General features: G+C 46.1%; 1 protein-coding gene across 12 annotated transcripts in view; it reads right to left on the bottom strand.

Moving 5' to 3' along the window:
• NCOR2 (nuclear receptor corepressor 2) overlaps positions 1 to 27,503 on the bottom strand; it is a 1,213,077-nt gene that overhangs the window by 781,524 nt on the left and 404,050 nt on the right. For all 12 annotated transcript variants that reach the window (XM_085635706.1, XM_085635715.1, XM_085635711.1 and 9 more), the window contains one exon: positions 8,136 to 8,249. In XM_085635706.1, the coding sequence (XP_085491832.1) occupies positions 8,136 to 8,249 (114 nt within the window). The remainder of the gene's footprint in view (positions 1 to 8,135; positions 8,250 to 27,503) is intronic.

Here is a 27,503-nt window from a genome sequence, read left to right as displayed (position 1 = left end):
ATAGTGATTATAAACTGTTTGCAAAGATTATGGCAGATAGGCTGGCTAAGGTGATCCCCGGTATAGTTCACGAGGATCAAAAGGGGTTTATTAAGGGCAGGTATCTAAAGGAACTAACATTTTCTCTGATAGCCAGTATTGATGTTGCTGTCGATCAGAAGCTTCCTTTGGCGATTGTTGCTCTTGATGCCGCCAAGGCTTTTGATCGCGTAAATTGGATTTTTCTGAAGGCTTTAGTAATGCACTTGCGATTGGGGAAAAATTTTAGCCAAGCTTTAGTATCTCTCTATCAGTCTCCCACCTCAAGAGTATTAGTTAATGGAGTATTAACCAAGCCGATAAAGGTAATGAGGGGTACGAGGCAGGGATGTCCTTTGTCCCCTCTTTTGTTTGACCTTTATATCGAACCGCTGGGATGTAAAATCAGGGAGGCAGACAGTATTCCTCCTTTTAGATTTCAGGGTTGGACCAGAAAGATTGGCCTCTATGCGGACGATATAGTCATTTTAACATCTGACTTGAATCAAACCCTGGCTACGATAGATACAATCACGAATAATTTTGGCGAAGTTTCAGGGTATTGCTTGAACACCGATAAAACTGAAATTATGTCCTGGAACCTGGCAATGGAGGCTGTAACTCCCAAAAAACAGATTAGATATTTGGGGGTCCAAATTACTCAGGATATAAAGCAACTAGCCACAGTTAATTTTGTTAAAATTAGGAAAGATATTTCCATGCTAATGAAGGGTTGGAATCATCTTCCACTAACTATTTTCGGTCGAGTTAATTTGATCAAGATGATGGTGCTGCCGAAGTTAACTTTTTTATTCGATTCCATTCCTTTTATGTTTGAGAAAAATGAGTTGGCAAAACTTCAGAGCGAGATAGGGTCATTCATCTGGTCTTCAAAGGGATCTAGATTATCGTGGAAAAAAATTAGGAGAAAGTATATTAAGGGGGGTTTGGCAGCCCCGGATTTTCAGATTTATTCCTGGGCCTTTTTGCTCAAAAACTGCAGAATGCTTTTGGGTAGTCCAGGGAATTCAGTCAATGGGGAACTATTTTCTGCTTTGTTGAAAATTGAGGGGGTCAAACAGGCTGGCTTTATGTATAATGTTCGGACCCAAAATACTTCAAAAAAGTAAGATTGAAGATTTTGAGAGACTTGGCTATGGTTTGGTATCGGGTCAGAAGGGCCACAAGAATTCCTTACTTCAGTGCTGGAGCACCAATCTGGGAAACTCCGGGCGCCCCAAGTTGGACGGAAGATGCATTGGCAAAGGCTTTAAAAACAGAAGGTCCCCAGAAATGGGGTGATTTATTTGTTGATGGAAGTCTACTGCCGTGGTCTGTTTGTGACTTATACTGGGGTGCTAAGTTTTCTAAATTTAAATATGTTCAGATTCAAAGCTGGGCAACGGGGAAAGAACATCTTATTGGACGGCACAACGACTTTGAGGAAAAGTTGGCATCGGATGTTTGCATTAAAAAAGAGGTGACGATGTGGTATTGGGCTATCGTTGAGTTGGAAGATGGCCCTTTTCTATTGCCGGAGACCCTATGGAGAGAGTGCTTGCCGAGGATTGCGACAGAAGAACAATGGCAAGTAACTATGTTGATTCTATATAAGGTGGTAAAGCCTGCGAATTTAAGAAGGAATCACTTGTTCACTCTCCACAGGGCATACTGGACTCCAAAGAGGTTGGCCAAATTTAAAGATGGTGGTAATGTAAGATGCCCCAAATGCAACAGCCTAAATGAGGATGACATTCATATGTTTGTTACTTGTCCGGCGATCAAGATTTTTTGGGATGCTGCAAGTAATTGTTTGTCAGTGATCCTAAAGCAAAGAATTAATGTAAGCCCTGAAACCATTATTACAGGAAGATTGGATTTACAAGGTAAGGGCTTGGATGATAAAACGAAGTTGGTGTTCTATGCTATTTTGTTGGTCCGTAGGGAAATTTGTAGACTTTGGGTTTCTCCTGACCCCCCCGACAGACTTGACTTGGATTAGAGCTATGAGAGCTATAGGTAAATTGGACATGGCAGCTCCCCATAAAAAGAAGTACAGATTTTGGACTTTATTTTTTGAGCACTATGGGTGATGGGTAGGGTTATAAGACGTTTAAATCTTGGTTATTGTAAAGATGGAAAATAATGGTCCAATGATTAAGTTGCTTCGAATCTCTTGGAGGATACTTGCTTTGGAAGGCTTGGGTTACGATATGGCATCCCCCTCCCCTCCGCCTTCTAGAAAACGAGAATCTTTCGTATATGAGACGAATAACACCCTAGGGCGCTACAAAGAGAGAAAGAGTGGGAAGTGGCATATGAGGCCTAAAAAAAAAAAAAAAAAAAAGGAACCTTTGTGGAGAAATTGTGTTTTTGCTATGTTGAATGGGATTTCTTCTTTGGTGTGCTTCTGAAAATTGTTGTGACATATTTGCTGTTGGTGGTACCATGTGCCACTTGCTATTGGTCTCTCGAGTTTTCAAGCAGTTTAGAGTGCCAAATGCAACCCATCTATTCAGTGTATCAGCCTTCCGAATATTTTATTCTTGAATTGCAGGTTGACATAGGTCAAACTGTATATCCAAATACGAAAATTGTCAATATACTGATATGTTTGTTTTGGTATTTGAAAGTGATACAATAAGTCTTTAACAAAGAGGCGGGGGTGTGAGAACAGCAAGCGGGAGGAGGAATGAGGAACATCGGCGAGAAGAAGGGGGCGAGGAGAAAAAACAATGCAGAGCAGAGGAGGGTGGAGGGGTGGGTAAGAACAGATAGCGGGGGTGTTGGGGGGTAATCACAGTGGAGCAAAACCGCAGGAGTGGGGGCGGTGGGAAACGGGCGGCGGCAGGTAGGACGATCGTACAGTGCCGAGCACTCTTATAGAGTGCTTGGCTAAAAATAAAAAAATAAAAATATAATCATTAAACATACAAAGTAGTTGGTGAATGCACAACAATGCACAATCAGTAAACTGGACTGCACGCAAGGGGGAAGACGGTCACGGATTGGGGCGTCCTCCAGAATGTAACCAGGAGATTCCACACCACTAACAGAGATAAGATCAGCACTTTGCCGAGGACACGGAACGCAAACACACTTTAAAAAGTGCCCATCAAAAGAGGTGTAACGTAAACTGTTTCTGTTGTAAAGTGCTCTTAAGCACTCCGGCCAGATGTTTACTATAAACAAGCATCAGCCGCGGGGCCAAAGCAAAAGTGATCGCGGGGGAAGCACGCGAGTGGTGCGCGCGGAGCAGTATGGCGCTGAAGGCTGGCGGTTCGCGCATGCACGCTCGCGTGGACGCATGCTTGTCGCCAGCCAGCAGTACTTTAAAAACTCACCTACTAAAGTCTCTCCGAGCAACGCATGCGCGCTGACTCAACGAGACCTAAAAAGGTGTTAAATGGAACTTCCGCTTAATATCGCAGGTAAATAGTGCAGTATAGACCATTCTAGAACACACTGCATGTGGAAGACAGCACTGTTCAACAAAAACATTTACCATATCCTGACTCAACTCTACAACAGAATGATTATTATTTGGTTTACAGGCGGTACTTATCTCAATGGGGTTCCTAACCAGGTGTTCAGAGAATTGTAATGGCGGCCAGCAAAAACTGCAGTAAACTGGTTTAACTAAAGAAGTCTGAGGCTCCGGAGTTCTTAAGTTCTTAAAGATTTTAAGAGGCAGCACTAAAAAGAATAGGTCTTCGGTTCGCCTACGCTCGTTCTGTGAAATCAAGTTTTAAATGCACACAACGCTCCTGTTTAATTACTAGGTGCGAATACTCACTGTTTTTTCTCTATTACAATAGGGGCTTGAACAATGTCCGCACTGGGGTCCGGTGATGCTGTGCGTCATAGTGATGCTGTGCGTCAGTCACGCTGGCACCGGGCTCTCCATAATATAGGGACCTTAGGGGGGCAGCTCGGTGCGGCCACTCATGACCTACAGATATTCTGGGATATGCTCGGAGTATGTTTGGAAGGACAGACAGACAAGCGTGGCTCCCACCTAGTATTTAGGGGCTGCTTGGTAATCCGTGTGGCAAGAAGCCTACGCAGAGCAGCGTGCGGTCTGGCATAAAGCGCTTCATGGCCTCATCGGGGGTAGTAAGCGCTACATAAATTCACTTACAATTCCACCGTGCAGCTACTTCTACCACCGTAGATGCCTCAGACTCTAATCTGCACATCTCAGGAAGAGAGGTCTGCTTCTAGACACTGGGGTACAGAGAGTTCCCTTCCAGCACCCTTGAATACTTCACCATCTCATGAAATCCAGCTGAGAGGAGCGCTTCCAATCTTTGTTATTAATGCGCCACCCGCTGTTTTTACTCCGGAAAACTAAGGCAACCCCCAACAATGTGGACTAAAGAACCCTTTGGAAGATAAGTTCCACCTTGTCTTGAACCCCTGAATCTCACTTGTATGTACGTTGTCCCAACAATGGCCCTCTCAAAGTTAAACTGTGCAGGTTCACTACTCACTGTACTCCCTAAACCAGGCTAGCACCCCTAAATGCGCATCACAGGGAGCCTCAAGGCTGATGTAGGACTCACCTCTGTACCGTGCTCACTGAACTGGCTGTACCATGCTCACTGAACTGGCAGTACCGACTGTACTGGTCTCACTGAACTGGCTGTACTGCGCTCACTGAACTGGCGGTACCGGCTCTACTGTGCTCACTGAACTGGCTCTACTGCGCTCACTGAACTGGCTGTACCGGCTGTACTGCGCTCAATGAACTGATTGTACTGCGCTCACTGTACCGCCTGTACTGCGCTCACTGAACTAGTGGTATCGGCTCCACTGAACTGGCGGTACCAGCTGTACTGAGCTCACTGAACTGGCGGTACCAGCTGTACTGAGCTAACTGAACTGGCTGTACTGCGCTCACTGAACTGGCGGTACCGGCTCTACTGTGCTCACTGAACTGGCTCTACTGCGCTCACTGAACTGGCTGTACCGGCTGTACTGCGCTCAATGAACTGATTGTACTGCGCTCACTGTACCGCCTGTACTGCGCTCACTGAACTAGTGGTATCGGCTCCACTGAACTGGCGGTACCAGCTGTACTGAGCTCACTGAACTGGCGGTACCAGCTGTACTGAGCTAACTGAACTGGCGGTACCATCTGTACTGGGCTCACTGAACTGGCGGTACCATCTGTACTGCGCTCACTGAACTGGCGTTACCATCTGTACTGAGCTCACTGAACTGGCGGTACCGGCTGTACTGAACACAAATACATATTAAAAGTACTGAGATCCGATAACTATTGGCTTTCCGTTGTCCCATTCCTGGCATCGTACACCAGTGGGGGCAGGTATTTGCCTTATTGCACATCAGCTACAGAACATTTAAGAGTATTTAAAAGTAAAAGTGGTAGGTATTATAAATTTACATTTTGTAAAGTAAGCATGGGATAGCTATAGCAATATTACCATCAGTTGCTCTCTTTGTCAAAGTTTGGGTTCAATTGTAGAAACAAAAAACAGACTTGAGACTCTCTGCAACCACTGCTTTTTTAGGGAAACTAGAACTGGGGTACCACACACGCAGGAACCAACAGCAAGCCAGACGACATCGAGTGTCAGCAGCCTCCTACATCCGGACCACCGCTCACCAAGGATAGACTATAGAGCAGGAACCTAAGAAGTTCCAGATGACACCGCTACTCCTGGCTCGGAAGCTCTCCGGACCATATACTCCACTCAAGCCACAGAGTCCATTAAACAGAAGCGCGTTTCCTTTCATCTGTCCGCCCTTTGTGTGTTTTGTTGCCATCTTAATCCACCCAGACCATCTTCTTCCCATGGCAACCAAACAGTGAAGGGGCTGAGGCCCAATATCCACCAGGCCAGGAGTGCACGGAGAAGGCAACGCAGTGATGCAGCAAGGGTGTCCAGGGAGCCAAGGCAAGCATGGAAACGCTGTGTAGCTAAAGGCAGGTACACCTGGGTACAGTGGGCCCCTCACAACCCCAGGTGCAGGTGACACTGCACCGCCTAAAACATGGATAGCTATGGAGCGCATGGAGCGACTTCCACTCAACAAACATGAGATGGCGAGTTGAAACGTACCATTTTCTAGAAAATGTCACATGAACAGAATAGGGAAGAGCAAGTCTACAGACAAGCTGGAGTGTAACAAGCACTGGATGGAATTCAGACAGAGCTTTAGGACCAGAGAGAACTTGGTCGCTGCTAAACATAGAACAGAAGAGACTTTTTATCCATTGACTACAGACACCACAGAGTAGCAAAGCAGGGAACCCCATACTCGGATTATAAGGACTTGGAGGTGAGAACAATGGGCAAACCTCAATTTTCCATTTAAAAGGGAATGCCCACTCAAAGGTATTTAATTAATAGACAGACGGGCCCCACTCTTCTGTAACTTCTCCAGGGGCCTTTTGCATTTTGAGTTCTGCTCAAGGGTAATGCTTAGAAGACGATGGGAGAACAGGAGGGCGCAAATATTTACTGGGGCAAGGGTGAAACCAGGTACGTTGTTTGAGGGGCTAAGTCTGGAGAGGCCTGGCACCATGGGTTTTAGTGTGGGTGGTAGGAGAGGCTGGGAATGATGGTGTATGGAGAAGGACAGGGCGCCCTAGTTATTCTGTTCACAGAAGGCGCGAGACGGTAGCCATTTTGTTTTGGGAAGGAAACATCAGACATGGCCAGAAATGCAGCTTTCGGAGCTGGGGCAGGTATGCCGGATATTGAAGACTGGGCAGACTAGTTTTCTGTTGCACAGGATGGGTTTATTATGCGCCCTGAGGAGGTGTACAAGGAATCCAGGAGAACTAGCGGAAACTGGGATTGACTGTCAAAAGTTAATGATCAAGAAAGCAGCGGAATTCATAGCGATTTACAATATTCAACCTATTTAGTTCAATCAACAATTCAAGAAACCTCCATGAATGCACGCATCAGCATAGCAAGATCTGGTCACCGCGTTCGGCTCCGCTGTGCAGGTGTCTGACCCAGAACAACCCTGGACACCAGAAAACGAATGGATCTGAGAGGCACAGTGCCTGTACTGTCTGCCTGCTGCTGCAGTACTGCGGCTGAACCTGTATTGTTCCTGCGGTGAAGTGTGTTGGCATGGTGGCGGAGTGTTGCGCTGGACCTGCGAGTTGCGAAGCATTGGTTTGTGTTGCAGTTGCTATGGAGTCGTGTTGCAGTTGCATGGCTGTAGCTGTGGTGCTTGCTGCAGACCGGGGAGAATGCAGGCTCAGCAGAGGGCAGCATATTTTTCCTGCAGGTGGACAACCTTGCACTTTTTAAATCTTAAGGCAGGTGTCCATTGTAACAGTGCTGCTTAAGTGCCAGGCAGACCACATGTAGGTAATGGAGGTGCAATGAGACATCCCTCCCCTCCCCTAAAATGAAAGATGCAGGTATATATTGGAACATTTAGATCTTATTTCCCTTCGGCGGGTGAGCTCCTTTCCCTGATGGAAGCCCCTAAGCACCACACATGGCTTGGTACCATCACATTACACTATAGTGATTGGAGCAGCCACACTCTCCTGAGTTTGCAACCACAAAACGAATCAAACAGAAGGTCAAAGAAGAAAGCATTGCAGGATCTAGTGAAAATTTACTTCATTGTTGTTCCACCCTTGAAGGCACTTGATGGCGCCAGGTTACACGCCAACCCAACTCTGACCCAAGGGAAACACATTCTAAGTCACACAGAAGCAGCAACATGACTTTAGCCTGAAGTTACAAGGTCCCTTCGGGGCTCGGTTTGCCCCAATTCACCAAACTATCCCTTGCGCTCGACTCCATCAGATTCTTAGAATTAGGAGTTGTGTATTGGCCATTACTGCAGTATATCAGGTAATACTTGCACAGAAAGGATGGTAGTATGCCAACACTTTTATAAACACCTATCACATGGGTACACAACGTATGCCCAGGAGGGCCAGAACCAGGGCAAATTTTATCAATAGCTCATAAAATACATTCACATACAATGATTCGCCCATCTGCATAGTACATGGGTATCCTAAAAGGTGGACATGGACTCAGCATCCGTGAACCTAGGTTGGTCGATCCGTCTATCATCCAAGATTTGTTATAAAGAGGCCAAGGGCTTACCCGGTTCTCGTCATAGATGATCTGCACCAAGCTGCGATGCTTGGACTCCGTAGGCGGCGGAGAAATCGGTTTCTCTGGTTCCGGAGGTTTGGCTGCTTCCTCTTCCAATTGTTGCTGTTGAAAGCAAAAAAAAAAAAATCAGGTTGCTGCAGGGTTCAAAAATAGAAGCACTTTGACCATAAGCCGATCCCCAGCTGCCTCTCACATACAACCCGCTGTCGGTTCATTGCCGCGGTTAGATCAGCACGCAGTCACAGTAAAAACACCTCTAACACTCAAGAAAGAACTTGCGACAAGAAAGGATATGGCAGATTTGCATTCGATAGACCAGGCTTGCCATTTGAGGTTCCACATACGGCCACTGAGCATGACCACCTCGCTTGCTAGGTCTGGGGTCGCCATCGTTTTTCATAATAAGAGCTACCGATGTTCAATGAAAATCGTCCTGAGCTACTAACATTATTAGTGTTGTAATAGAATGGCATCAGGGCAACATTATACATGTGGCCACCGTGTGCAAGATTATGAGCGGTGAGGACCTCAGTTTATCAGGCAGGGTTTGCAGCAGTAATGTAAAAAGGCTCTGTCATTGCTAAATGTCTCTGCATGAGTAACGCATACCATCCATAGCTGTAGTGCCAGTACTACCAAGGTAATATTATTAGCAATACATCTCCCCAGTGCTGCATGATAGAGCTGTCAAAAATCGGCTTTAAATATATTTAGGAAATTCAGCTATTCTTCTCCAAATATCCGCTAATGAGTTCTGAAAATATCTACATTTATGGCTCAAATAGTATACATGCTTTTCAATTCTGGGGTACATATATCAATTCAACCAAGCAAAGCTTCTAATTTAGTAGGCTGGGCTGCACACAGGAGAGCTGCTTATAGGAAGCTGGAGAGCCAGCAAGAGCTCACAAGCTACTCGTTGGGGAAGCCTGGACTAGGTACCCTCCTGCTTGCCGCCTGCCTGTTAAGGTTCTTGGTAAGGAATCCTGGGTATCGCGCTTATGTTCACCACCTCGCTGACTCCCCGCTAAGTCAACGGTATATACGTATGGCAGCATACATATACGCCAAAACAAGAAGGGTATGCACTGCAACTGCAAAATGCAGGAAACCGCAATTATTTTGCTAAGATGCGGTACACCTTAATAATACAACGACTTGAAAAATTTGAAAACCAGGGGGGGAAAAACAACACTACACCGACATGGCCCCACGAGCAGACTTTTACTGAGGGGAGGGTTAACCTCAGGCTCGAGGCACTGTTGCGAGCTTGGGGTTTGGAACTTCTCAATGAAAAGTGATCCATTTTTAACTTTGGCGAGCCAAACAAAACCCAGAAAACTGTATAATTTACAGGCAAAGCCATAATAAATATCGCTTTGACAGTGTAAAGGAAGGCCACTCAGACGTTCAACAATCCACATACTTGGAACTCTAAAACTAGAAAATGGATTATACGGAGGGCCGCTGGGACTATGCGACAGGTGGGGACCAAATTATGCAGCAACTTTGGCTGCATTAAGCAGCAAGAAAAAGGCAAATTATGTGGTACAATGCAGTAAATTTTGTAACAGTATTACTTGATTATTTTGTCATTTGTACACAGTTTAACATTGGCTAGGAAAAGGCTTCACCTCTGCACTACCAGTTTAACAAGCAAATACCGCAATAAGAAACTGAAAGGTGACCAGCGAACCTTTGTGAACGGCCTTCCACTGCGTGACACCAAGTGTTGCTGTGTTTTTAGTAACTATGTATCCGTTTGAGCTAGAATTTTTTGTTTCGTACTCCAAATTTTGTAACAGAATATTTGACGGATTATGTGGCAAATGTAGAAATCTTTAATGACAAGGGAACTGCCGCAGTTGCAGAATCACATATTTCCAACGGCCTTGGTTATACCTCCTCAGGAAGCGCATATCAATAGCTTCTGCCATAAGAGGTAGCAAGGGCCATTTACCCAGGCCACATCACCACCTGGAAAGACACTCAAGGCTAGAGTGGATAAGCACCCCCCTCCAAACAACGGTATTAAAATATTACTGTCTGCGCATCTGCATGTATGGTTTTTGTCATGCTGTGTTTTTATTCAAACATGATTTGTACAAAAATCGATGTACTTATCAACCAGCTATGCAATGTCATTTTCAAAAGACAGAGCAACAACATTTACTTTTCCCCCCCAAAGAATGTTGAACACGCAATAGTAAACTTTCCAGTAAACCCACCTTTGGCTGGTACAGTAGAGGACACAGATTTATTATTTAATTTAAAATGTTTATGTAGCGCAGACACGGACAAAAAAGGTATACCGGTGCTTCACATATATCCATTTAAAAGAGGAAATAACGGTATGTTGAGGTTGGGAGGGAAGGATAACTAGCAAATTCATTATGACCCAGGAATTAATGCGTGGTCAATTAAAGTGTAGACTTCAATGCAGCAAAATAATGCAGATTAGAGGGTAGGACTAAGTCGATTGAGTCTGTTGGGAAGTAGACATCATTTGGATTGGGTGAGTTAGCACTGGGTTAGGATTTTTTTGAATAGATGTGTTTTATTCCACATATGGGTTCCCTCCCTTGTTAAGATAGGAAGCATTTGTTGCGGTCCATTCCACTGATGCGGAGGACATTCAGCTGTCAATGAAAATCTCCACAAAGGCACTGTCTCTAACAATTAATATTTAGTCTTTAATGGCCATCCAAGATCTCAAACTGAGCCTGGAAAAAAACAGTTCCTTCTGTTATCCCCTCCTTCAATTCTCCATTAAAGTGCGAACTTGGATCAACCCACAGAACATTTTTGAGTTTAAGCATATCATCTTTGAGTGAACCAATGCACTCGAAGTTGCAATGGACAGACACTTGAATTGTATATCGCACAGCACCAAATCAAAGTCATTTGATGTATTGAACCTTTAATTTCAGAAGGTGACTACATCAGTGGTCAAACCCCTAACCCTATTTAGGTAGAGCATGAGAATGTGGGTCTTGTAGGTATTTCAGATGCCACCAGGTCTGTCTCCAGTAGGCCTTCATTCAACTTCGCGGTTAGTGTCAGAACGAGAAGGTTTGATCACATCACCCCAATCCAAGTAACTTTCAAGTGACTACCTACAGAAGCTAGGAACGTGTACAAGTTGACCAGTAGGGCTGGTTGATAAAATACTGCATTCTAGAATAGTACAGTACCTGGCTTGCAAACTGGTGGCATCTATGATGGTTTTCACTCTCTTTGGATTATGAAATCCCAGCCGTCAAAAGAAGAAGAAAAAATCAAAAACAATCTTCCTCCATCCGTTCACCCCAGAACTTCATCCCTCCCCAATCCGGAATAATCCTTCCTCCAGAACTTTCACAAAAGGAGCAGACATGCCTTTAATTTAAACTGCATGGGCACCTTTAGCTATTTCCTTTTGTAATTGTCTATGATGAAGTTGCATCCTGTCCTGGACAAATGAGTTAAACTGTACACATGTAAATAAATGTTTACGGTTATACTGTGTTCTGCTCAAACCCGTTCCTTATACTATGTCACAAAAGTTTAATATGTGGTCTTCATAGCATAGCACGTTGTGTAACACACACCAAAGTATCTATGCGACACACTCTGTAACCCAATGGGATCAGTTCTGGACTACATAAAAGTTCAAGTAACTAAATAAATAGAAATAAAGACCAGTAGTACAACAAATGACCATTCCCCAATAAATTACTCCTCATCCATCAATGAGCATGGATTTTGAACCCTGAATGATGAAAAACAAGCTGAAAAGTGATCTGCTCAGGGTTGGGAATTGGTTTATACACGTCTAATGGCAACAAGCCTTCTGACTTCAAAAGAAATACATTATTGCAACAGAGCAGTGATGTAATGTTCTTATTACACGCAAGTAGCGATGTCAAACCTGGGCTTTAACGAAGTGGAGATCTGATACAGGAGTTGCAAGCTACTCTAGCCAATATAATTTCACATTTGCATAAACATATGTTCAGGGTCAACACAGGTTAGAAAAGCAAAGTGAATTGAGACATAGGATTACCCTATGGTCAAAAAGCAATGGGATTATTTGTTCTAGGAAACCAATCAGATGCTTAGATTACAGAAACAAATGGTTTTGTGTGACACATGCACAAGGCAATGTGATGCTCAACTCAACTATTTAAGGAAACCTCAATAAAAGGTGTCTGCCAAGTCTAACTCACCGCCCTCTTTTTAATCACATAAATTAATCAAAGTGAACAGAAACTCAAAACATTGAGGACATATAAATTCTGCAGCAGCTGCCCTGATAAACCCAAAATGCAGAGATTATGGAAAAAAACTAGCCATTTCTACTGTTCTAATTAGTTTAGGTCTGTAAATTCACTGGCAAACAAGGGTATTACATTTGGCCACTAAGCCAGGGCTCGTTAATGACAACTCATTAAAAGTCAAACAAATCTAATTAGGATACTACCAGTGAGGAGCGACTGAGCCCTTTCCCTCCGCTGCGCGTTAATCCACAATTAATAGTTCAGCAGCCTTAGGGCTCGTAGGTAAGAAGCTCCCGCTGAACTCCTCACTCGCCTGCTCCGTCGTGAAACGATGCACCTCACTGCGCCAGGTCTGGCCAGTGACGGCTGAATGCTTGAATGAAGGATGATGTAAAGCGCTAAGTGCATTAGCCCAATAGGAGATTAGAGTAGTTCAATGACTAAAGGCGGTCTGCCTGTACAGGCTGGAGCCAGGGTTAGCTAGCGCAAAGCGTTCAATCAGAACCGCTAATAATTCAGCAAACTCTTCATTGGCGATCTAGCTCCATCACCAAGCTGTAATGTGTCATCCACTCAGTCAACTTTTTGCTGAATCTTCGAGAGGAATTGATCAGATTGCCAAAGTCTAGCTCCTTTTTAAGGTGCAAACAAAACATGCCTCCTTGGTCAGTGGTGTAGAACAAGGAAGGCCACAGATGGAGCTCAGACGGCAAGCTAAGGAAGGAACTCCCTCCACACTCCAGGATGCATCTCAGGGCCTGCAGGGGGCCAGAAGCACTCCCCCGGAGCTCAGATTACTGCCAATGACCGCCACATAGTCTGCAGTTGGTATACAAACTATGACATGTTTCTTGCTCCTGCTAGAAGGTCTGAAAGAAAAATTAAAGACAAAGGAAAAGGGGCTCCTCTGATCATGTGTCTAAGAAATTAAGTTACTATAGCACGATTACCCGGGGTGCAGAACTGCTTAAATATCTTGCTTTTTGACATGCTTGAAAAAGGATAAAAGTTGATTGATCCCATATGAAACTGCTTCAGAGGAGGTTTTCTTCCACGCTGAAACTATCCCCATGGAAATTTGTTGCATGGCCAATGAAAATCACTTTTTTTGTTTTGAAGGAGTGTACATTTAGCTAAAATTGAAGCACTGCAGTATCTTCAGCCATGATAAATCATCGCTATTGGCTCGCATCCCCTACAGTGAGCAGTGTTAGGGTATAACAAAGGCCCCGCAGTGCGGGTTGGCCCCCGAGCTCCATGGGGGCCCCCTCAGTGCAGTACCCTGGCCTGAGAGTGCCGGAGGAAGTCCGGAAGGGTCCCCTCCAAGCACTTTGCAGGAGGGCCCCTCAAGTTTTCTTACGCCACTGAGCAGTGTGTACGTCATAAAACTGTAACTGCTGCTGTACTACTTATACTGCATCTGTAAGGAGACCGCAAAACCTACATTCTCAACTCTGCTAGCAAAAGCTGCATCTGGGCAACCTACTGCCTTGCATCCAAGCCTGGTTTGCGGAGTTTGCAGCGTTTTTAGCACTCTGAGTTCCGCGGAGCTTGCGGATTTGCAAAAAACACGTAGCAGAACAGAGTTTTCTTCACTCATGGTCACCAACGGTAAACTGGCCAGCGCGAGTGAGGAAAAGCCAACGCTAGACCACTTCCCTGAGAGATTTCTCAACGTGGGCGGTTGGCCGCAACCGCTCGCATTGAGAAACCTTCCGTTCGCGTTGCAGAAGCGGGCGCTCGAGTCGAACTTCGACTCGGGCAACAGAAAGAAGCAGTGTCCTCTTGCACTGTGCGAGATGCAGTTCGTGCTGATTTTACAGCGTGCGACAAACACCCGGCACTAAAAATCAGTGCGAACGGCACAAGGTAACCCACTCCGCCACTAGCTGAACTCTGCGTAGTTTGGCGGAGCTCTGCGAACTCCGCACAGGCTTACTTGCATCCACTTTCGTATCTTGCTGTGCAATCCCTCAACTTATAGTAAAAAATGTTCCTCATCAGAACCTATAAAACCTAAATCCTGGGATATTTCAATGTGCATGCAAACACAGGCAAAAAACACAACCATCAGAAGTACAAATAAATCTAAGGCGGTTTCTTGTTAAACACTTTGCATTAGCCAAGGGAACATGAACCAGTTTCAAACACATGCCAATAAAACCCAATAAGGTTATCACCAACAAAGAAATCACTGAGGCAGATATATAAACAAGAAAACGTATGGTTTGCCCTGAACTAAAATCTATTCAGAGATCTAAAATATAGCATAAATCAAAGGGCTGAAGTTCATCTTACAAAGTAGATCTTTGACTTGCGCAAAGAAAAAAGAAAACACTAAATTAAACAAACATTAAAAATCTTGTAAAGCAGTCGATTTGATTTCGGATTAATATTAAATCCTTGTAAATGCTAATAGGAATTTGGAACAACATTAAATATTAGTAATGAACTTCGTCAATATCCCACAACTATATATAATAATAAATGTATCCCAATCACTGGTCACGGAGGTTGTTAACAGAACACTTAATAAAAACTGCAGCCATTACTCTGATGAGTTAGGGCCTACATGCACTATGGAGAACATGTGCCTCTTCAGCGCATTGCAGAGCACGCTTCCATAACGCTGCTTTCTGGCAACCACAGATGCACAGTTTTAATACCTCTTTATTTACTACATTTGTAAAGCCGTCAATGAGCCCATTTCCTTCCAATATTTAAAATTACTTTAAAGAAAAAATTGAAAAAGTAGCAATTATTCATGGACACTAGTGAGTACAAATGCATTAAAAGGAAAGTCATGGGATTTCCTGCTCTGGGGGATGCATAAATTATGCAGAATGCCATGCTGTGCTCAAGAAAGGAGATGCAGGCCTCTTTCAATAGCTCAATCCTTGGGCTCAATTTGATGCAGTAAACCACACCACAAAAGTAGTTTCCACAAGGTGTCTGGACAATGCACACAGACAAGATTGAATGGCTTCCTTCATTCACTCTGCCTTGAAAGCTTGAAGTGACCAACAAGGAAATCCCCAAATCTACAACATTGATTATTCTTAAAATGGCACGGGTTCACCAGACCCTTCCTCACAATCTTAATATTTACACTAAAACAACTCTGCGTCACTTTTTGATTAAACATGCCAATGCTTTATATCTAGAGGAGATGTTTTGTTAATTTCCAGGCCGAGGTGTTCGACATTGGTTCCTACGGCTGATCCAAACCCAATCAGCAGGATAACTACCGGCTACACAATTTACTCTATGTTGATTCTTTATATTTACGTTTATCTTGCGGGTACGTCCTGAAAATCCTTCATGAAGAGTGTGCCGTGGACCAACCAACTTTGTACATCGTCGGGAGCTGAAGAAGCGGGGGGCACGTTTTATGTTAATTTTTTTGTCCCCCGCGCTGCCTCACCACTTTTTCCTGATAGCAGCCGCCACCGAGTGTCTGGGTTTCTTCACACAATCGATGCAGTAGCAACGTTACCCAATTCTCGATTGCACCAACTTGCCAAAGACGTCAATAAAATTCATGAATCCGACTTACACTAAGCTAGCTTGTAGATATGAAGTGATCACTTCTCACTACCTGGGCTTGTAAAGTCAGCGGTCACCAACTCAGATTCCAGAATGTGCCTTTGTCTGAAGAAGTCTGGCAAGTTTAAGATCCGCGATGACGTCACTCACTGGATGGAATCCTTCATGAATAGATGGTGCAGTAGAACATCAGAAGGGCTGGTTTAACAAGCAATACGCAATCCTCAAAGTGGCCCCATCTAATTTTTGTGACATCACAAAGCACCCTGAAGGCCTGCGAGGGTCTCATCGCTTTCCACGCTCCGCACATTACATGCTCTGCCCCGGTCGATTCGACTTAATGGTTTAAAATTCCATGCAATGGTATTTCCTTCTAGCAGAATCCAGACAACGGCATTCCTCAAATTCCCCTCCAGCACTTTGTTGTCTTCAGCATTCCTTTAAAAAAAAAATCTTACTTAAGTGATATTAATTTTCACTGCTTGCCATCAAGGTCTCCTCATTTCATCCTAGAAATGCTCTTTTGTTTGAAAACATCTCATTACATTCTGTTCCAGCAGAATACACCGCAAGGCTTTCCTCGACATTCAGGTCAGAGATTTTGGCATTCCACTCTTTGAGATTCAATGCCAAGACGGGTAATTGCCTGGCACGGTATTGCACCAGTCTCCACCAGCTTTTACTCCATTACAGAAGATAACATTCCATGACCTGGCGCTCCCTTACAAGGCATTCCACTAGATTTGTTAACACTCTCTTTGAAGGTATTTACTTTCAAGGGATTCCCTTCAGGCAGATTCCACTCCATGCCACATAATTAACAGAAGATTTAATAAAACTGTACTTCCGTTCCATAACTCCCATTCAGGTATATTCAAGCGCATGGGATGCCACACCGGCTGTTTTATTTCACTCTCCGCCTCCAAACGCGAAATGGGACGATTTGGCAATGCTGCAGCTGGAAGTACAGACACACTTCGTATTCAGTGGCCCAGCACCAAAGTTTGAGCTAGGGGAAACGAGGGTACAAAGCAGTGAAACAATGTAATAAGCATTAGCAACGCAAAACTCGCTTATGGGCAAACTATTGGCTTTGTCAATCAGGTAGAAGTGGACAACGGGAGGGGAAGAGGACAGTCATCGAGAGGGAAAAAAAGAGGCTATGAAGTGGCCAACGCTGGGCGCGTGATAGCACTTTTTAGGTCTCGCCTAGCGATGCAGCGCAAAGCGCTGCACGCTATCGGCGAGATCTATTGTTGCTGACTTGGCTCTGAAGCGGGACAGGACCTGTGCACGCGTACGGCAAGGCCCGGACAGGAGATGTGCACGCTTATGGTGCGAGCAGGAGTTGTAATAATGCCGCAAGCCATACGCGTGCACATCAACTGTCTGTGCCGAAGCTTAACAGACAGGAGACGTGCACGCGTACGGGTCGCGGCGTTATCACTACTGCTTGCACCATACGCGTGCACATCTCCTGTCCAGGCGCGGCGTGCTTACCACGTCCAGCATGCCTCACCCCACTCACCAGCTCTTGTGGGGACTCTGCGCTGCTCCTTGACTGGTCTCGCATCTTCAGCCGGTCACTGCAGCAACCTGCGGGGCTCCGTCTTGTTCACTGGAGCCCTGCCTGAAATCCTGCTTTGGCCGCACAATGTGGCATTCACGAAGGCGGGGTGGGCTCCCGCCGGACTTCCTCTACTGTTTTTTTTTTTTTTTTTTTTTTGCTTTGGGCGCTTTGGCGGCCCCCTCCCTGGGCCGCACGTGCCGCGCAGCACTTATTCAAGTACGGCGAAGTCCGCAGGCGCCGCCACTGGGCACGAGCCGCAGGCCACGCCGATGTGCACGCTCACGGCGTGCCTACAACGCGCGCATGGCGCTCTTTCACTTTCCCTTGTCATTCCAGCCACTGTAAAACAATGCGAGCAGTATAGCAAAGTCTGGAGGCTGCAAACAGAGATGGCTGAGCCGCGCCGGGTGCCCTTCGTCAGTCTTCCTGCCACCCAGGTGGTTATTGTGGACAATGAGTTGAAGAGAAAGGTCGGATAAGTGCTAGAAAAGCAGCGTCAGCTCTTCGTGACGTGTGCTGCACCCTTGCTGGGACACAATGTGGATTAAAGACGTCAGGGTCCTCTGTAGCAGCTCGGGGCACCCCAGCGCCAGCTCGACATAGGCTTGACGACACTGCCAGCAAAGGAAGCACCACAAGAGGCGTCACAACAGGCTGCCACAGCGCATGTCAGACACACGTCACAATGAGCAACATTTGGCACAGGTACGCGAGCAGGAGGTACGCAAGCACGGTTAACTGAAGTTCAAGGTAAGGAGCAGATGGATAGTCACCTTGTCTGGCATTGCATGGTTTAGCATTATGTATTTAATTATTGTGAACGTTCTGCCTGTCCGTAGTTTAACAGCAAGGGGCTCGAATTTCATAATAACGGATGGTCTCGGGCATTCCTGTTGGTGTGGAGTCAGTGTACCGAGGACATCGGCTTAATTTCCTTATTTGCTTATTTTATTTTGCTTCATATTTCACGCTGACGTTTGAGGCAATATTTAAAATTCTTGCATCCGAACGTAGTCGGGGGGTGGGAGGGAAAGAAGCCACGTGGATGGGGGGTTGAAGGGGAATAAACCACGTGGAAGGGGGGTGGGAGGGAAATAAGCTACGTGGATAGGGGATGGGAGGGGAACAATCCACATGGGTGGGAGGGGAAAACGCAACATGGAGGAGGGCTGGGAGGGGAAAATGTAAAATGGATAGGGAGGGGAAAAAGCTAAATGGATGGGTAGGGTGTGAGGGGAAAAAGCCAAATGGATGGGGAGGGTGGGAGGGAGTGGAAGAAGCCAAATGAATGGGGAGGACGGGAGGGGAAAAAGCCAAATGAATGGGGAGGGTGGGAGGGAAAAAAGCCACATGGATGAGAAGGGTGGAAGGAGAAAAAGCCTAATGGATGGGGAGGGGAAAAGCCACGTAGATGGGGGTGCAAGGGAAAGAAGCCACGTGGATGGGGGAGTGGGGGGATGAAGCATGTGGATGGGAGGTTGAAGGGGAGGAAACCACATGGATGGGTGTGAAGGGAAGAAGCTACGTGGATAGGGGGTGGGAGGGAAAAAGCCACATGGGGGGGTGGAAGGGGAAAAGCCACATTTAGGGAGGGTAAAAAAGAAACACGGATGGGAAGTGGGAGGGGGAAAAAGCCACGTGGATGGGGTGGGAGGGGGAAGAAGCCACGTGGATGGGGCTGAGAGGGGAAAAAGCCATGTGGATGGTGGGAGGGGAAAAAGCCACATGGGAGGGAGGGGAAAAAGCCACGTGAATGAGGTGTGAGGGGGAAGAAGCCCTGTGGATGGGGGTGGGAGAGGAAAAAGCCATGTGGACGGTGGGGGTGGGAGGGGAAAAAGCCACGTGGATGGGGGTGGGAGGGGAAAAAGCCATGTGGATGGGGGTAGGAGGTGAAAATTCCACGTGGATGTGGGAGGAGAAAAATCCATGTGGATGGGGGAGGGAGGGAAAAATCGACGTGGATGGGGGTGGGAGGGGAAAAAGCCACGCGGATGGGGGTGGTAGGGGAAAAACCACGTGGATGGGGGTGGTAGGGGAAAAAGCCATGTGGATGGGGGTGGGAGGGGAAAAAGCCACGTGGATGGGGGTGGTAGGGGAAAAAGCCACGTGGATGGGGGTGTGGTAGGGTAAAAAGCCATGTGGATGGGGGTGGGAGGGGAAAAATCCACGTGGATGGGGGTGAGGGGATAAATCCACGTGGAAGGGGGTGCGAGGGGAAAAAGCAACGTGGATGGGGTGGGAGGGGAAAAAGCCACGTGAATTGGGTGGGAGGGGAAAACACCACGTGGATGGGGTGGGAGGGGAAAACACCACGTGGATGGGGTGGGAGAAGAAAAGGCCACATAGATGGGGGAGTGGAAGGGAAGAAGCCACGTGGATGGGGGGTGGGAGGGGTAGAAGTCACGTGGAGGGGGGTGGGAGGGGCAGAAGCCACATGGAGGAGTAGGAACCACATGGAGGGGCGTGGGAGGGGTAGAAGTCACGTGGCGGGTGGGGCGGGTAGAAGCCATATGGAGGGGGGTGTGAGGGGTAGAAGCATTGGTTAATTTGAACCTGTGGTTTCCGGTGTTCGGCACCTGCACTTAATTGCCAACACCGGAACTAATGACAGTCTGCCACACGGTGGCACTGTTTGTCCAAGCTAAAGACGAGCACAAAACAATTGTTTATTAATTAAATAAACATTTAAAATGAATAATACCTGCTGCCCAAGCCATTTTGATAGCTTTGGGGGCCTGGAATAGCCTAATTGTTAATCTTATAGCAGTGTGAAGGTTAGTAGTTGTGTTGGTACTGTCAGGGGTAATGGGTGGTGCAAGCTGCAGTGGTCTCCCGATGAGGGCCCTGGCACTTCCTTTTTTTTTTTTTTTTTTTTTTTTTACAAATGAAGCACTGGGTAGAAGCCACATGCATGGGTGGGTGGAAGGGGTAGAAGCCACATGGATGGGGGGGGAAGGAGAGGTAGAAGCCACTTCTTGAGGAAGCCAGATGATTTGGGGAGGGGAAGAAGCCACATAGAGAGGGGTGGGATGGGAAGATGGCACATGGAAGGGGAGGTTTGAGGAGAAGAAGCCACATGGAGGTGGGAAGGGAAGAAGCAAAACAGACAGGGGTGAACAGGAAACTACCACATGGATGGGGATTGGAAGAGGAAGAACCAAGAACATTGAAAAAAAAACAGATGGATAAGGGGGTGGGAGGGGAAGAAGCAACATGGACAGGGGGTGGGAGGGGAAGAAGCAACAGACTGGTGTGGGAGGGGAAGAAGTCACATGGACGGGAGGGAATGGAGGGTAAGAAGGGTAGCTGAGAGGGGAAGAAGCCACATGGACGGGGGATGGGAGGGGAAAAAGCAAGAACATAAAAATAGTACCTCAATCACTGCGCCAGCAGTGGAAGGACCCTAAACCAGATGGAGCAATCCGTAAATGCCTGTGCTCCCGCCGAAAGAAGAGGAAGTGAAGCAGGCTCGCGCTTCCCAATTAGAAAGCAGCAAACGAGCGTGAGGAAGCCCACAAATGGTAAGCAAAGGGTGGGCTCCTAGACCCTTGAGGAACACTGTGTCTCTCACAAGCAAGAGCACAGGCACGCATTGAACCATTTGGCCAACAGAACAAATAGAGGTATCCAACATTATGTATAAATGTATATGGTATTTCCATAGCGCGCTACCCAAAAGGCAGCGGAGCGCTCTATATGGTCAAAGGCGCGCTTAAAGTCAACGATTGTGGTGTCGCGTTCTTTAAAGAGGCAAGTCTTCTACTCTTTCCTGAGTTGGAGCAGCGTTGGGGCGGTCCTGGTGGATACAAGGATGCTGTCCAGACCCTGGGTGTATAGATGGAAAAGTACTGCTGCCATGTTCTTTCTTTTTTTATACTTACTCAAATAATCTCAAATAAATGAGTTGTATCTAAATGTATCCCACATGGACATCCAGTATAGCCGGAGTACCTCATGGGTTACTGTAAGACACCACTGAACTGAACCCAAACAATTCACATCTTCAAATAAGATTACAAGATTTCCAGAGTTTCTCAGCACGTACAAGTAAACAATCTAACAGCCATGCGCTTTTCAGTACTAATCACTGGTATACTGACTATTAAATAAAGCATCCGGTCATGTATGCAACAGAGAGGGGTTTTGTTAGAATCGTTTGCAGCTTGAATGATTATGTAATATTTGGGAAGTTTAAAAGACACAGATTGGAAAATAAACACACAAAAATTGAAAGCTAGCATTGCACAATTGCAACAAACAGAGTGACCTCCTGGAAGGAAACTGAGCAGGAAGTGAAAGCAATGTGCCCACAGGACAAAGTCACTAACACTTAGGAATTCAAGAGAGTAAACCCTGGAGCCTGCCAAGATTCGCTTTATCCAACGCCTCCTGCCTGCCAAGGCCTGCTGCGCGCCCTCGCTGCCATGTTTGGAACTCTGTGCCAACACACTGAGCTTTTCCACTGAGACTTGGCGTTCCAAGTGGATTTAATTATCTCTCAGAAGCCTCCCAAAACTCCACGAAAAACATGCGCCGAGCTAAAGGGGCGGTACACAATGACCCCTCTGTTTTCCCGCTCACGGACGAGGCAATATCTGTTCCATATTTATTATTTTTCTTCCCCGCAGGCTGGCATTACACGCGCACAGATGGACACCATCTTTTCGCGGAATCCTCAACAGCGACAGATCTGCACTTCATCAAACACAAAAAAACTGGCATATGTTGCAAGATGTTTTTTTTTTATTCATTAGGACAAGGAGGGGAGGGAAGAGAAGGGTGGGTGAAACTGCAGATCTTCAAAAAGAGTTGGCCAACTTTACTGGATTTTACGTTGGGATCCCTCATTTCAGGATGAGGCACTAACTCACTCTTTCTTCTTGGACCAAGACACTCGAGGGACTTGCCCCCTTACTGTAAATGTCGTCACCCTCTTCCTGACTGCAAGCACAGTCCTTGAAGAAAGCCATTTAGTAAACCAACCACAGTCAAGAAGTAGAGAATCGATGTTTGGCCTCAAACCAAATTAGTCTTTGGCAAAAGCATGTTCCTTCAGTGTGGCAGCCAAAAAAGTGGTACTTGTATTGAATTCAAGCTTTCTGCAGGGAGAAGTCAGAGCAGGAAGCTGCTTTATTCAAAGAAAACAATCCTGCGTCTTTAGTATTTTTTCTTTGTCCAGTTTATTTTTTTGGGGGAAGGGGGTTACAGTTTTCCATTTTTATTTTTTGCTATACATTTGCTGCTTATAACTAGGATTTGTATTTATAGCTTTTGCTTTGTACCACTGTTACCCAAATCAACGGTACTAGTTTTGATCAAGTTTAACACAGGCCCTAAATGGAGCTTAACCAATATTTAAGGCAGGATTTCTAGATGGATACATGTGTGAGGAGACTTCTTTTGTGTATTCATGGGGTGTAAGGATGTCTGCGGCCATCACAGCACCGTGCACCGAGAGAGCACCAGGGTGGAGTAATAGGAGAGTAAGTGTATTTTATCCGAGTTCACTCTGTGTTTGTAAATATCTATTACACATAACTTCGGAAAATGTTCTCAGCTGCACAGAATTCTACCAGAACTAAATGCCATAGTAAAGACAATGGAAGGGACCTCGCTGATTTTAAGTGGTTGAAGGTAAAACATACCTTTAAAGAATTGCACACAAAAGGCCAGCATCGGCTCAGTCTTATGATGTAATAACTTAGAATAAGCCATCGGCGTCCAATGGGCGTTCTGCGCTGATGAGGTGCAACTTCTCTACCATGTCACGAAGGAGAGCCACACCAGGAAAACTAAGTCTTACCTTCCAACAGGGTATCTCCTCACCCAGAACGTTCTTTCAATTACTTTATAACTAACTACTCTAGTACAAAAAAAGAACTAGGTGGTGGTAACCTTCAAATAACTTTTTGGTTCAGTCAAGATATTTCTGAGAAAGTGCCACACTTTTTTCTGCCCTGATGGTAAAACGACCCATCTATATGACGAAGCAGCACTGAATTGTGGGTGGGCCATGCCTGGAGAAGCGAGTTTGTTCCCTCACAAGTGTCGCAACACGCCTGGAGTCCAAAAAGGTTCCCCACTACTCAGCCCACCAAGCATCCATCTCTGATCCCAGATTTAGGAGTTGGACTTAGGGTACCAATGTAAGGGGTGCTTGCCACTGTAGCAGTCACACAAAAAGGAAACCCATCACAACACGACTGCAGATAAATAGCCTTTTCGAACTTGCACTACTGTGCCGTAAAGAGTAAAGCTGAATAGCGTTGCTTTGATGCGAAGCAATATAACAGAGGTTGCTAATACAAACACCTATGCTCCAATACGACGCAGAAGGTAGCCTGTGATCCATTTAAACACCCATTAGACACGTTCAGTACATACCTCCTACAAAGTGGCATCGCCTTTTCTGTCGATAGTCTTCTTGGCATGCACTAGGGCTGCCAGGTGGCCCACGTCATACCAGACTCTTTCACCAGTCCTGGCTTTTTAACCAACATCACACTGCATTCTGGGACATGTAGTTTATTTGCTCCCACAGGAGATAAGGGCACACAAGTCCTAGCATGTTAAGTGCATTTGGCCAAAAAGACTGGAATCATTTTTGGTGTCCAGGCATGGAGTTGTCACGTCATTTGGAAAACCTGTTTCTTGTCCTAAGCTTTCGATTGGCACGCCAATTCATTCTGGGAGCTGCATTTTTGGTATCATTTGGTTACTGTCTTGTATATAGTGTGCTGCAATTATAGTTTTGTATGCTCAGCTTCAACGTGAACTGGGCACCTGATGACAAGGATTTGAAACAAAAAAGTCTACAAATGGAAAGTGTGTTCTGAGGACATGGAGTGGGCGTGCAGCCTTCAGCACACGACATGTTGCTCGTGACTGCCAAAAAGGGGCAGAGTTCCACGTCTCTGCATCACCGAGGATAAATATTATTGTAGCCAAACCCACAAAGCGCACTCAACTTCAATTCAACAGGGCGAACACACCCAAGGCCCTGGCGCGGAACAGTGCCTCACCACTGCCTTGCACCTGGGACGAACACAAACCACATCGAAGGCAAAGTCTGGCCAAGATCTAACCCATTGTGGAACTCTAGTGTGTTCAAGGCCAAAATTCCATGCCACTCCCTCAAACAACCACATGACGCAATACCAAGGGATTCTTCTACAGATCACTTGCCAAAAGCAGTTTACACCCTTTTTACATCCCAAAGCCTCTACAACTTGTGCGGACTCCCATAAGCGTATACCGTATACTCTATTATGCATGAAACATTTGTTTAAATAAATACCCTTCCAGCTTTGGTAAGAGCACAAACACATATCCCTACATCTTTTATAGGTGGCAAGATTGATAAATTACTCCAGCATCTAGGTTAGGAAGTTAGTTCAAACATTACTCTTGGAAGGAAAGGGACATCAAATAAAGTACCCCAGCATCTTGGCTAAGTAGAGAGTGTAAATGTGCACCCTACCATCATGCTTGATGACCACAGCTAATGTTAACAATATCTTTAGTTATGAATGTGATGCACATTCTAACTGAGAATCCTCTCCGTCATTTAGAAAATGTGGCTTAGTTTACCAACGTGTTCAGGTGAATCCCCTCTTCCATCTTGGCTAGGTGAGGAGTTTAAATGCACCCCCTTGTATATACAGGTGCCTGGATCACGAGGAGCATACAGAGTGAACAGATTATGGCAGCATACACACTGATCACGAGATGTTTAGGATGCTGGGAATTTCTGAACCATTAGTAGGTACAACCCTGTTGGAATAGACTCATTTAAAGCAGTCGGGAACTGCTGGTGGATGGTGGATATTCACACAATGGAAGATATGCTCAACTCTAGAACACTAGCATCAAAGCGTGGATGGAAGCCGCAAACGTTAAGTGTAAGACAGACGTTCGAGGAGGGTGATATGGATGGGCTCAGACCTATGCAGCATCAGTGGCAGAAGTTGGTTGTGCTGAAGAAATAACAACACCCTCCCGCACATGAGGCTTTGAAGCACTCTCATTACTTTCATCTTCGCACTCAATTTCTCTGTGTGAGAGACGTGCCTATGTTAACAACAGACTCAGCCATTTTCCCTCTCGGTGGCTTACCTCCCTCCGCTGCCTTCTGGCTTTCGGGTTAACAGACCCAGAGTTGCATCAATATGAACTGCTCCTTGCCCTGCACAACTATTTGAAGAGATCCGTGGGGATCACCTTCCTCTCTTTGCATTGGCAGTTGTGGCGGATGGGTGGGGATTTGTGGAATGAGGGCTCCCTTGGTCCACTTTGCAATCACATCTGACGACGGGTTTACAGGTTTTCCTCTACTACCCATTATGGGAGATGAGTAGCCACTCCTGGCCTTTTTCTCTCTCATCGCTTCCTATCGCTTACGAATGCACGCCTGAGGTTCCCACTGCTCCCGTCTTCTGTAGTCATTTCAGCTTTCCCTCCTCAGTTCACCTCAATCTGCCATGTTGTGTGGTTGGAGGTCCACTCTTCTGTATGTCCCCACTGAGCATCCTTCCGACAGACCCTGGTTGCGCTAGAAGCATGAGATATGTCTCCTTATGTCCGACTGCTCCAAGGACATTGGCCGGGTTGGGCCCGCCCAGTAGTGGTTCATGATCTGCTGCGTCTCCTTGTACCCCACTCCTTTTCTCACCCATCTGTGAATTGCTTCTCTTTCCTCATATTCAGAAACAGAACACGGGGGTAAACCTTCAGCGTCCACTATCAAGCGGCAGGGGCTCTAGTGGTGGCTACCACCCTCTGGCACCTTCTTTGGACTCATCATTGTGAGAGTCCATAACTTAATGCAAGAAATACATGTAACAAACATAAGCGTAATCTGATATACATTATATGTACTGATACTACTAATATATAAATAGTGCTCAGAGTATCAGCAGAGCATAACAGACAGACTTGGCCTTGCTCACATACGCAACTATGTACCTCACCCGTAACACAATTTTCTTCCTTGGAAGACACAGAACTCTTTCATTTGGCAAGCAGGAGCCTCATTAAAGACGTATTGTTGGCAAAGCAATGCTTTCCAACAGATTCCTTAATGTGCAGAATGTGACTGGCAAAGTGGATTTTTGCCTAGACCTAGATCAAAAGTGGCAGAATGAATGAGAGCCAAGAAAACGTCAGTTTCAGTTTTTTGACATCCCAGGCAACCTTGTACCTTGGAAACACCAACGCCTGCGAAAACTTAAAGCCGCCGTTGAGACCTCGCAGCAAGAGACCGTTTCAGATCTCACCTAAGACCGTGCTTGCATTGCCTCCTCTGAGACATACTGTTAGCTTACAATGGGCTAAGAGTCTGCCCTATTGCGTGTCTGCAGGGTCAATCTCACCTCCTCGTTTCTTATTCATTAACGTGTGGGCTTTCTTTCACTTCTTGTGTTTGTCCCTCCCATGGAGCATGAACGCATTAGTTGTGTCCTTCCGCTGTTCCTTTTTAAGTGCTACTTTTTGTTTTGATTAAAGCACTCAGCACGAGAGCTGGTGTTTTCCAGCAGTCTCCCTTGTGTACTTCTCCCCCTCTGCCATGCTCGCTTGTGTTGCTCTCTCAACCCATGCGCGTCTGCCCCGCCCTTGTCTACATAGCCCTAGTGCCTATCCCGCACGTTGCTTTTTCACCTGTGTGCTTCTCCCAACGGTTCCACATTTCACTCTTATTGATTTGCTCCCCCACCTACGCACTCCGTGTTCCTCCCCATGACCTGCACCTTTGGTGTTGCTTCCCCAACCTGTATCCCATGTTGCTTCCCCCACAGGCGCCCCCTGTGTTGTTTAGCCCTGCAATCCTCTGGACTCGGCCCCCAGTGATTCTGCCCATCCCACCTGTCGCCACATAGCCTCCCTCCCACAGACCCTACTTTACTTTCCTTTTGTTTACCTATAGAACTCAGATTGACAAAAAAAAAAAAAAAAAAAGTGCTTGCAGCATTTGCAGCCATGCGG

The sequence above is a fragment of the Triturus cristatus genome, chromosome 11 (genome assembly GCF_964204655.1).
Source record: "Triturus cristatus chromosome 11, aTriCri1.1, whole genome shotgun sequence".
Taxonomy (NCBI): Eukaryota; Metazoa; Chordata; class Amphibia; order Caudata; family Salamandridae; genus Triturus; species Triturus cristatus.
The sequence above is the reverse complement of the archived record's forward strand: the minus strand, read 5'-3'. Positions and strand labels throughout refer to the sequence as shown.